Genomic DNA, 12606 nt, shown 5'->3' with positions numbered 1-12606 from the left:
GCAACTAGCAGGCGTATTCCACATCTTTAATACGCAGAGCAGAAAACTTAGGATCAATAACGATTTCTTCAAAAACTCTGTGTTTGTCTGAAATATTTCTGCAGGACAAAAATCACATCAGAATCAGAATCAGAAAAGCTTTATTGCCAAGTACGTTTTTGGACATACAAGGAATTTGTTTTGGCGTAGTCGGTGCAATTCAGTATAAATTAAACAGTATAAACATATCTACAATATAATATAAATGTATGTGCACAGTCTTAAGTGAATGAGAGTAAATATAGAGCAGTATTGGGTGTGAGAGCGGTACAACAGTGCAGATGATCAGTGTGCAAGTAAAGCAGGAGTCCAAGCTGAGTGTTAATGTAACGCATAGAGTTGCAGGTTACAGGTGTCCTGTCAGCAAAAATGGGGGGGGGGGTGTGGGGGAAAGGGGGAGTGTCAGGGTGGTTTCCGGGCTTTGTTAACCAGGCTGGTGGCAGATGGGAAAAAACTGTTCTGTGGCGTGAGGTTTTGGTCCAGATGGACCGCAGCCTCCTGCCAGAGGGGAGAGTTTCAAAGAGTCTGTGACCGGGGTGGGAGGGATCAGCCAGAATCTTCCCTGCCCGCTTCAGGGTCCTGGAGGTGTACAGTTCCTGGAGCGACAGTAGACTGCAGCCAATCACCTTCTCAGCAGACCGAATGACACGCTGCAGCCTGCCCTTATCCTTGGCTGTAGCAGCGGCATACCAGATGGTGATGGAGGAGGTGAGGATGGACTCAATGATGGCTGTGTAGAAGTGCACCATCATAGTCTTTGGCAGGTTGAATTTATTCAGCTGCCGCAGGAAGAACATCCTCAGCTGGGCTTTCTTGATGAGGGAGCTGATGTTTGGCTCCCACTTGAGATCCTGGGAGATGATGGTTCCCAGGAAGCGGAAAGATTCCACAGTGTCAATTGTGGAGTCACAGAGGGTGATGGGGGCAGGTGGCGCTGGGTTCTGCCTGAAGTCCACCACCATCTCCACTGTCTTTACAGCGTTGAGCTCAAGGTTGTTCTGGCTGCACCAGTCCAACAGATGGTCTACCTCCCATCTGTATGCGGACCCATCACCATCAGAGATGAGTCTGATCAGGGTGGTGTCGTCCACAAACTTCAGAAGCTTGACAGACTGGTGACTGGAGGTGCAGTTGTTGGTGTACAGGGAGAAGAGCAGAGGAGAGAGAACACAGCCTTGGAGGGAACCGGTGCTGATGGTCAGGGAGTCAGAGACGTGCTTCCCCAGCCTCACGCGCTGCTTCCTGTCAGACAGGAAGTCAGTGATCCACCAGCAGGTGGAGTCGGGCACACTCAGCTGGGAGAGCTTCTCCTGGAGCAGAGCTGGGACGATGGTGTTGAAGACAGAGCTGAAATCCACAAACAGGATCCTGGCGTAGGTTCCTGTGGAGTCCAGGTGCCGGAGGATGAAGTGAAGGGCTAAGTTGACTGCATCATCTACAGACCTGTTGGCTCTGTAGGCAAACTGCAGGGGGTCCAGGAGGGGGTCGGTGATGTCTTTTAGGTGTGAGAGCCCAAGGCGCTCAAAGAACTTCATCACCACAGAGGTCAGGGCGACGGGTCTGAAGTCATTAAGCCCTGTGGTCCTTGGCTTCTTGGGAACAGGGACGATGATGGAGGACTTGAAGCAGGCTGGCACATGACATGTCTCCAGTGAGGTGTTAAAATTGTCTGTGAAGACTGGAGACAGCTGATCAGCGCAGTGCTTCAGGCTGGCTGGTGAGACAGAATCCGGTCCAGCAGCTTTCCGGGGGTTCTGTCTCCTGAAGAGTTTGTTGACGTCCCTCTCCTGGATGGAAAGAGGGACGTCCTCGGCGTGGGTAGGGGGCTGGTGGGGGGGAACTTCAGGGTGGGGGTTGGAGGTGCCAAGACCCCTCTTGAGGTTGGAGAGATGGGGGTGGTGGATTGTGGCTGCAGCTGTTGGGGGGCGTCGTGGGAGATGGTTGCAGGACTGTCCCTTTGTCTTTCAAAGCAGCAGTAGAACTCGTTCAGGCCGTTGGCGAGGTATCGGTCGTTGATGGAGTGGGGGGCTTTTGGGTTGTTGTTGTTGGTGATCTGCCTGAGCCCTTTCCAGACAGACGCAGAGTCGTTGACTGAGAACTGGTTTTGGAGCTTCTCAGAGTACAGTCGTTTGGCCTCTTTCACAGCCTTGCCAAACTTGTACTTCGCCTCTCTGTATATGTCTTTATCCCCACTCCTGAAGGCCTTTTCCTTATCCAGTCTTAACCTTCTGAGTTTGGCTGTGAACCAGGGTTTGTCGTTGTTGTAACTCACCCTGGTGCATGATGGTACACAGCTGTCCTCACAGAAGCTGATGTAGGAAGTCACAGCCTCTGTGTACTCGTCCAGACTGTTGGTAGTAGTCCTGAACACATCCCAGTCTGTACAGCCTAAACACGCCTGGAGATTCTCCACAACCTCACTGCTCCACTTCCTTATCGTCCTCACTACAGGTTTGCCGAGCTTTAGTTTCTGCCTGTATGCAGGAATCAGGTGGACCATGATGTGGTCGGATTGGCCCAGTGCAGCACGTGGGACGGCATGATAAGCGTCTCTGATGGTGGTGTAACAGCGATCCAGAATGTTGTCCTCTCTGGTCGGACATTTTATAAACTGTCTATATTTGGGGAGTTTGTGGGTGAGATTACCTTTGTTAAAGTCGCCAACTCACGGGGGGAATAGAAAGGCTTACATCTTTCTATACATCTTAAAGAGGTTAACATTCTAAACTTCCAAGTACGATGATCTGTCTTTGGTTGACTTGTTTCTTTGTTGTAACAACGCTTCTTGGCAATGAATCTTATACTGTTAAAAATGTTATTTTCTCCTTGTTGGTGCCACATTTGTAAAGAAATGCATTTGTTAGTTGAGCTGCAGACTTGAGGGTGTGAGCTTTTGGTGGAGGCAGTATGATACTCTGTGGTGGGATTTCCCTTATTGGAGGCTTTCTCATTGCTGAAACATATAAACCTGAGATTTTGTAACCAGGGGTTGTCCTATATTTCCCCTCCAAGGGACTGAACTCTATCTTCCATGATGTCAATGTTGGCAGCCACAGAGCAGGGTTTATCAGTGATCAGCTCGGACGTGCGGTTCATACCAGAGTGACAGGCGCAACCATATTTACTGATTTGCGACAAATCCTGGCTGAAGAATGGGATGCCATCCCACAGCAGTGTGTGTTCAAGTTGGTGACCAGCATGAGGAGGTATGTGTAAAGTTTCTCTATGCACCTCTGAGGCACCACCTTGTTAAACCTACAAATTGTAAAATTGCCAATATGTCACATACTCAACTCTGCTGCTCAACCCACAAAACACATTTGCCTTACAATGTGGCACCATTTAAGGGGAAATAAACAGACTTTCCAACAGAATAAGGTTTATTGCAAAGAAGCATTAGTACAACAAAGAAATAATCGACTACACGCAAATTTTCACATTTTTTTAGGTAAGTGTATGTGAAGTGTGCCTAACGCTGCAAAACGAGCATAGATATAACCTGTACAGGGCTGATGGACAAGAGCACTGAAGAGTAATGCCAATGAAATAAAATGCGAAAGAGGAGCTATAGAGTACTCTGCCTACCCTGCTTTAGATGGTGGTTGATGGTGATGCCAGTGGACACCGTGAGCAATTTAAACATTCATGCATTGTCCAGCCAGGACGCTGTGGAGTTGACTGTAATAAAAGCAATGTGACAGTGCTCAGCAGGGGGTACGAGGGTTTGTGACTGTCTCAACAAATTTTCAAAGCTCTCAGAGTGCCAAGAGGGCATGTAGATTCTTTGAAATGTACATTCTTTAATCAAGGTAGGCCACCTGTGGACACACCAGATGATGTGTGTAAAATCCTTTCAAAGCTGACCTTCACAATCTCTAAGGACCGTCTCACAACTCTCTCCTTCTGTGAGGTCATCGGCCAGTGCTAATTACCCTGGTTCAGTACATCCACCTGCCTGCTCATCAGGTCAGTGCTCCCATATGGTCCTACAGGAGGCGGCAGGCAGCAAGCAAGGGCGGGGAAAGAGCTGGATACCTGTGGGACACTGATTACATAAGCTGCCGCTAATGAGAGAATCTCTCTCTCGGAAAGGGCCTGCGAGTTCAAACGATCACAACGGTGGTTGTGGCTGACAGATCCAATCCCGGAGCAAAGTGGGACTTGATTAATCCCGCACAAACACCTATGCACGGGCAGGGGACACATGCACATACACACCTGCATCCATCATCACTTGAATGCGCAGTAACCCACACAGGGGCACAGCAGGAGAGTGGCTCTTTGATGAGCCAAGACTAGAGGTTGATGAGATGGGGCGCTGCAGCCTGATTCAGCTAGCTTGAGGTCATGTGGGAGTATTTGTGTGTTTGTTTTTGCACTTAGGACTTTGTCCATGCTTATTAGTCATGTGTGATATAATTACGAGACTCATTTGAAATACACCTTTCTGCACAAGTCCTAACAAATATGAATAGACTAAAAAAGGATATTAAAAATATATGTAATAACAAAAAACTTTTGGTCAGTAAAGTAGCTACTTTCCCTCAGCTGAATACATTTATATCACCCGATCTAATTTATCTTAAAGGTTGAAAATGAAATCTTTGCAGCAGGGATGAAGATGAAAACAGAGATTAATGTAGTGCTTCGCTTTCTATCCCTGCTGTCATGTCATCTGTTATTCTCAGACAAGAGTCTTGTGGTAATACAGTTAGACCCCACAACAATGCTTAATCACAACAAACCTCATTAGTCCAAAAGGTAATTGTGTTTGCTTGGTATATGCGGGGACCAATCTGTTTTGCTGCTGCCAAAGAGGAGAAGGATGGAGTAGGTAAGGTTGGGAGGGGGGCACAACCGAAATGGTCTTGTTTACCTCCAATGTCTGGCTCCGCGTTATCGAGTTACACAGCTTCTGCTGCGCCTCAGATTGACCCCTGATCGATCTGAGCCCTGATTGCAGAAGGCAGCATGACTGACAGTCTGACAAGGATCTCAGACTGCGAGCTAGGTGATGCCCATCTTGTCATTTAGTTTTTCTTTTTCCCGCAGGCGCCTGAGGGTTTCTCGTTCAGAGGAGTGCACTGCAGAACTGATTTTATCACACCTTCATTATGGTAAACTGGACATTTTCCACGTCGGCGAGGACATCAATGGGCAGAGAATGTCACATTTGAATTTTCAAGGGGCCGCTAATTAATACAAACTGACAAAGTGGCTCAATGTTTAGAAAAACTTTAATATCGAGCTTGAAACCAAACAACGTAGAAAGTGACAGGATATCAGTATAACAGAGTCAGCTTATAGTATAGAAGCATTTGTGTTTTACACCTTTGCTTTTACTAACATGGGACAATAGAAATTATTCACAGTCATCCTCCTTAGGCACAAAATACATTTACCCACCCTTTAATCACCAGTTCCACAGTAATTACTTTAAAATAGCATAGATTTTCTGTACAAGTATTAAAGGTGCTAAAAATGCTTCCTTTTTAAAATGAATCCAGCACAGTATCCGTTAGTGGAGTCCTGTTTTCGGTCACAGAGTTCAGCCAAGGCAGCTGTATGCAGGTGTTGGGATCAAGCGGACCCGGCAACAAGAGCAGAGACGGTCACATGGGGTAGAACTGCGAGGCCGCCTCTGATGACTGGATTTCCACCTGAGCCATCTTGAACTGCGTGCACTGGAGCCATTTGCGCAGCACGAACGGGGGTGCCCCAGATGTCTGGCCCTGCAGGCACTGGTGGTTCACCCTGTTCTGGATGGCCTGAAGACGCAGCTGTAGGCCAGCTGACAGATGCTTGTGGAGAAACAAAGACTGATCAGATGTAGTTTGAAATTGTGAAAAAGGGCTGACTTGTTTATTAAAACTGAATCCCTTACCTTAAGGTTGGATTGAATCATAGGTAGCCACATTGGAATTAACTAAAAAGGAGTAAAAATCAATAGGTATTAATGTACAGTGCTGTAAAAAAGGATTTTCTCCCTTACAGATTTCTTCTGTTATTGTTTTTTTGGTCACACTTAAATGTTTCGGATAGCCAATTTGTTATGATCGTTAGGTGTTAGGTGTATATATATTAATTTTGTTTTATCTGTGTTCTTCAGTGTTAATTAGCTCTTGCCTACTTAATTAATTTCTTTAGTTTCTTCCTGTGTTCCATTCCCTGTATATTCTAGTTTATTTCCCCCAATTAGTATTTGTCCCTTGATTTAGTGTTGCTTTGTTTCTCTATTTAGCCTCTCTGTGTTAATTAGTCTCCCAGCTTACCTCCTGGCTCAGCCATGTAATCTCCTGGTAAAAACACCGGCATCCAAAGTCATTCTGCACACTTCCCTCAGTATTTAAGCTTTCTGGTTCTCATTGTTCTCCCCTGGTTCCTCCCTTTTTTCCCCGTATTTTGTGTTTCACTCCGTTGTTCTGCCTATGACTGCCTGTGCTTCAAGTTCTGTTCTCTTTGTATTTCTTGTAAGTTTTCTGTTATCATTAAATCCTCAAAGTGCTCAACCAACGTTCCTGTCTGCACTTGGGCCCAACTCCAAAATTACAATTCATGATATAAATACATTTTAATATCAAAGATTATCTGAGTAAATACAAAATCATGTTTTGAAAACATGATTTCATTTATCAGGAGGAAAAAGCTATCAAACCTAACCTGGCCCTTTGTGGAAAAGTAATTGCCTTCTGGTTGTGCCACCCACTCTTCTGAGTGATAAGGTGTTAATTCAGCCATACTGGAGGCTGTTAAATATGGATGGTCTGTTTAAGGCCATGTCACAGCTTCAGACTTTGACTAGGCCACTCCCAAAAACTTGTTTTGTTTTTTATTTTTGCCCTACTCAGACGTGGTCTAGCTGGTGTGTTTTTAATTTTTGTCCTGCTACATAACCTAAATGAGCTTGCAGTTACCAAGCTGATGGCCAGGCTTTCTCCTTCAGGAGTTTCTGGTCGAGAGTAGAAATGTTGGTTCCATTGATTAAAGCAAGTCATCCAGGGCCAGGTTACAAAGCCTTAGAAATTGCTTTGTAACCTTTTCCAGATTAACAGATGTTAACGACTTTGTGTCTCTGATCTGTTTTATGTGTTGCTTTATGAGATCTTTGAGTCTACTTCATGCTGTCAGACAGGTTCTAATTAAGTGATTTCTTCTTCTTCTGCAAGAAGTGATCGGGCCTTGGTGTGGCTGGTGAAATTGAACTCAGTTTTCCAAAACATTTGGTTAATAAATGATTTAACAGGTGACACTGCAACCTATTTCAAAATAGGTTTGAATAGCCTTTTTTTCTCTTAATAAATGAAACCATCATTAAGGAATTGCTTTTTATAATTAAGTGTGACAATAGGCAAAAATTGCAGAAATCTCAAATGGGGCAAATACGTTTTCAAAGTGATATTTGATATAAAGAACAAGAAAAATTAAAGCAAACCTTCACAAAGATGGTTGAGTTGCATTCCTGCAGGGCTTCCATCAAACTGATGACATGAAGACAAACCATCTCTACCATCTGGGAGACAAATACAAATCTAATCCAGGATTTTGTCAGACATGACCGGTGTTTATCTTATTGTATAAACAGTGAGGTGAACACTTACCACTTTATTGTGGGCCATGAGCTGGAGGATGCTGGGGGTTACCCGGCTCCAGAACTCCAGGCCCGTAAGGATGGCACTGGATGAAAACTCTGTCTGGTTCTGGTTCTGCAGCGACGGTGCAGCGGCTGCCTGCTCGCAGTAGATTGTCCACAGCTGGGCAAACATGAAAGCATGGAACAGGGAGCACATGTGCAGCACCGACGTCTGTGGACGACAATGATAAACTTAATTAAAAAGAATTAAAACAGGTAGCCCATATTAACAAAACAAGTAAGCCGTCAGGTGAGGAGTTCTGTGTCAGCCGGACCTTTGACTGCTCTGGGAAGCCAATAAGGATGACAATAAGATGATCTGCAATGTGGGAGCCAGCGTCTAGCGGGATGGGCATGCAGGAGATGGAGCCCTGGTGTAAGGCACAGTGTGTCAGGGACCCCAACAGCAGCCAGGACAGCTGCCGGATGTGGGACACACACTCAATGAATTCTTTTGGCCTGAGCAGGAAACAAAAGATGAATTTAGATTAACAAAGCAGTTCAGAATACAGGCTCTGCATCCATAATTCTCCTACAAAGCCTTCACCAAAGGCAACCATGCCAAAACACTAAGATCCTTTCAGCTTTGTTTGTGCAAGCTTTAGTAAGCATCACTTGATGTTGAGGCTGAGGCCTTTAAATTATTCAAAAATGAGCCACTGGGAAAACTCTTGATCTAACCAACATAATCAATCTTATTTACAATGCAGTGAAAAAGCATTGTCCCCAAGCAGACTTCTTTTTCTTCTGTTTTTTGTCACAGTTCAATGCTTCGTCAAACAAATCGTAATATTAGTTAACCTGAGGAAATACAAGGAACAGTTTTCAAATGATGATTTCATTTATTATTAGAAATAACTATTCAAATCCCATAAAAAGGAACACCATGCATAAAGAATGATGTAGGTTAAACAAATTGACAGAAAGCAACACACCATGCGCCAATATACAGAAATTCAAGAAAAGATGAGAAAGTCATTGACATCTATCAATCTGGAAGGGATTTTTAGACATTTGGAATATTTCAAAGACATTTCTAAGGTTCTTGAACTCCATTGAACCACAGTGAGAGCCATTATCCACAAATGGAGAAAACATGGAACAGTGGAAAACCTTCTTAGGGTGTTCCTGGTCTACCAAAGTTACTCCAGGGAACTCTCTCCACTCCATAGGAGCTCTGAGGTTAGAACTACTGCTAAACAAATAGCAAACAAAAGTCCATCTCACATTTGCTAAAAAACATGTCAATGATCCTCAAGACTTCTGGGAAAATATTTAGTGGAGCAGTGCGAAAAGAAGCTGACTTTTTGGAAGGGTTGTATCCTGTTACATCTGTCATAAAACTAAAACGAAATTTTAGTAAAAGAATATTACACTGACAGACAAACATTTTGGTGGTAGTGTGATGGTCTGGGGCAGGTTTGTTGCTTCAGGATCTGAATGGCTTGGTGTAACTGATGGAACCATGAATTCTGCTCTTGATGAGAAAAGTCTGAAGGTCAATGCCTGGCCATCAGTGAAGCTCAGGTACCCTTAAGTTGTGCAGCAGGACGATGATCCAAAGCACACCATCAAATCCACCTCTGAAAGCCTCAATAAAAAAAGGTTTTGGAGTGGCCTAGCCAAAGTAAGGCCTTAAATCAGATTGACAAGCTCTGGCATGACTCTAAACAGACTATTCTTCCACAGCCTACCAATGTGGTTGTATTTAGATAATTGTGCCATTCTCCAGCGATGTAAATGACTCTGTCAGTTATCAAAGATGCTTGATTGCAGTTGTTGCCACCAAGGGTGGCATAAGTTATTAGGTTTAGGGGACAGTTACTTTTTCACGTTTTGTTTCCCTGAATAAAATCTTGAAACTCATTTTTATCTGACTGATTATTCATGTTATCTTTGTCAAATATTAAATTTGTTTGATGATCTGAAACATTTAAGTGTGACAAAAACGTAAAGGCAGAAGATATCTGTAAGAGGGCAAATACTTTTTCACACCACTGAAGGTCCATAAAGTCCTACTGGTCTTGCTTTGAGGTCATATACTGGGCAAGACCATAAAGTGGAGTTTATGAAGATTGATAACTTACACTTTACAGTCCAGACTATTTTAGACTAACAAGAGACGTAATGTTGCACATTAAAGGAGAACTTTGATTTGTCCTCTCTAAAAATGAAGATGCTGTGATAATTATTTTTTTTCTTTTCATGAAGGATGGTTCGGTCAGATAGTTCTTGTCAAATAATATGCGTACCTATAAAACAAGTGCTGGTGGTAAATTGTACTAAACATGTCACCTTGAAATCCCACAATTAGTGCCAGAACAGTTACAGAGAACTAGCCCTGCAGATCCTAAGTTATACTGATGCAAGACAGTAATAAAATAAAAAGGGAAGGGTAAATCTAAGAGACTGAATAAACATTTATTGTATTTTAGTGTTGAACTGGAGTCCCAAGATAGCATGTGCCTCTCTGATCCTGCTCATTCCTCCTCCTAATAAGGATGTTGAAGCATGTTAAATACTTCATTATGACATTTAATTTGCACCCACTTGACTAAACAGCTACAATTTGAGCCTGTAAAATAAACAGGAAGATTCTAGGCAATCATGTGTAAATGAAATAATAATGTAGAAAATCAAAAGATGCAATAATCTGGCTGCCTAAATGTTCACATTCTTGAACTAATACTAATACTGTATTGAAGCCTCTTTTGTTTTGTTTTTTTCTGCTTAAATTCACACCTGCTATCAGTCATATTCAATATGATTTAATATAAAAAACAGTTCTGCTGTCCTAGCAGGATTTTCCTCACATTTTCCCCTTTTTCACGCTTGAGCTAAAATGATTTCAGAGGTTACAAAATATCACATGGATCTAATTAAATAACCACCTGTAAGCAGGTATTAAACATTTTTCATTAAGTTCACATTTCTGTGTAATAATGTTTTTTTATTGGTGTGATGTAATATTGCGTTCTTAAATGTCGTGTTTTCCTTAGCTATAAGCAGATAATCATCATAATTAACAGAAATAAAGGCTTAAAAACATCCGACTGTGTGAGTTTTTGATAACACTCTAATTTATTGAATATGTGGTTATTTTATATTCAAATAATTCAAACCAGACATCACAGTGGTTATTTTGCCCTTAAAAACCGTTTATGTTTGTTAGGGGATATGCATGTTCAGCTTGTTTCCAAATGTGATCTAGAAAAGTCCCACAATGCCACTTCCTGTCCCCCTCCCCTCCCCTTACTAAAAACCACTGGGGCAGCTTGCCCCGTAGAAATGTAGGGTTAAAAGGTATTCAGAAGTCTGGTATGAAACAGGCCTGTAATGCATAGTAAGTAAATAAGTAGGTGTGTTTGTTATGTCTCTGTGACATCACTGAATGGCTCTTAGTTCGGCGTTCTTACCCTTGCTGCATGGTGGATGGCGGATGGTAAAGCCAGGGGAGATACCGGACCACAGCTTTGTTATCACGGTGATTTCCTTTGCTGATCTCCATGGCTGCAACTTGCGCCAAGCCCACTTTCAGATTTCCCCCAAAGGTGTCCTCGTGCAGCGGCTGACAGCACGCCTTCATGTGGTTCTGAAACAGTGATTTAAAGTGCGGAAAACATCAAAAACAGGCTAAAATCTGAAAAATCTTCTACCAGTGAGGTGTAATACAAGCCTCACATACAGAGTAAGACTTACTTTTAGTTTAGTTAGAGTATGCATATCTGCAATGAAGTCCAGCAGCTCACTGATGTACTGCCTCATGCATTCCATTGCTGCAGTTGTACACTGTTGGGGATACAAACAGCTTATCTTAGAGGAATCACAGAGGTCCGTCTGTTCGTCCTGCTGTTTTATTAGGCTCATCTTAATAACGTTGTAACACACACGGTTTTAAGTCTCACCCCCGGCAGCGTGGAAATCATGTGCTTTTGGATGATGGTGGATTCTGCTAGACGTGTTCCTATATCTGCACAAACAAACTGACAACATTCACAGCATTTTAAAGACCTACATTCAGGCTGTAAGGCTGTTTTTTACTGTAATGAACAGAGCATTTTACCTGGACCAGCAGTAACAAGTTTGTATCAGGCAAAGGAGACTTGAACTTGAGAGCCTGCAGAAGCTCCAACACCACAATGCGGGACATGTAGAACTTATCTCTCTCCTGGATGCAAGGGGACAGAGAGGGGAGTAAATGTACTGAAGCAGCAAGACTGCCTTTTTCTATTAACACTCTTCCTTACTCATGCTGTGCGGAGAGCATAAACTCTGTAGGTTGAAAAGAGGGGGAAGGACAGGCAGCGGGAGGGAGAGGAGGGCATGCAGGGAGACTGAGAATAGCGAAACTGAGGAGTAGATTTAGGCCAGTCCAGATCTGTTCTCCCTGAATCCCAGGCAGCTCAGATGAGGCTGTCAGGCTGCCTTCAACCTCCCTGAGGACAGGCTGCTCTCTTTGTTCATCCCCTCCACACAAAGCCCAGCTGCCTGTTTACAAACCACGCTGTCATCTTCTGGCTTCTAGTTTTCCTCTCTCTTTCTATTTGCAGTCATGTTTGCTTATGTTCATGTTTCCTCTTGCTCCTGCAGAGCTGATGTTTCTCAATATGTGGCTTTGTCCATGCGCGTACCTGTACACCGCACTCTTATAATTAAAAGTTAATGGAGCGTGCCAGTTTGGTAAATAGCAAATCAAGCGACTGTTCTTAAGCTCCCTTAAGAGGTTCTGGTCAAATATTGTGCAGTGCAGCAGGGAGAAGTGTTAATATTTTCAAAGAGTTTAACCTCTGAGGCTGTAGCAGGGCCAAATATAAAGCAACCCTACATTGCTGAAACCAAACACACTCTACCAAGGCAACTGTAGGTTTTGATATGCAGTGTTTGCAAGGTGAGGAATTAAACAGAGTGGAAAATCAATACAACGGGCGACATAAAGC

The 12606-nt window shown here is 43.4% G+C and overlaps 1 protein-coding gene across 2 annotated transcripts in view; it reads right to left on the bottom strand.

The window, feature by feature from the left end:
• Positions 1–5258: 5258 nt before the first annotated feature.
• LOC124855318 (protein unc-79 homolog) overlaps positions 5259–12606 on the bottom strand; it is a 63505-nt gene continuing 56157 nt past the window's right edge. For both annotated transcript variants that reach the window (XM_047345071.1, XM_047345072.1), the window contains 9 exons: positions 11733–11837; positions 11575–11652; positions 11369–11458; positions 11086–11261; positions 7945–8128; positions 7638–7841; positions 7472–7549; positions 5924–5965; positions 5259–5840 (listed from right to left, as the gene is read on the bottom strand). In XM_047345071.1, coding sequence (XP_047201027.1) covers positions 5652–5840; positions 5924–5965; positions 7472–7549; positions 7638–7841; positions 7945–8128; positions 11086–11261; positions 11369–11458; positions 11575–11652; positions 11733–11837 — 1146 coding nt within the window. In that variant the 3' untranslated portion in view covers positions 5259–5651. The remainder of the gene's footprint in view (positions 5841–5923; positions 5966–7471; positions 7550–7637; positions 7842–7944; positions 8129–11085; positions 11262–11368; positions 11459–11574; positions 11653–11732; positions 11838–12606) is intronic.

This window comes from Girardinichthys multiradiatus, chromosome 19, assembly GCF_021462225.1.
Source record: "Girardinichthys multiradiatus isolate DD_20200921_A chromosome 19, DD_fGirMul_XY1, whole genome shotgun sequence".
In the NCBI taxonomy this organism is placed as follows: domain Eukaryota; kingdom Metazoa; phylum Chordata; class Actinopteri; order Cyprinodontiformes; family Goodeidae; genus Girardinichthys; species Girardinichthys multiradiatus.
This window is presented reverse-complemented; position numbering and strand designations above follow the sequence as displayed.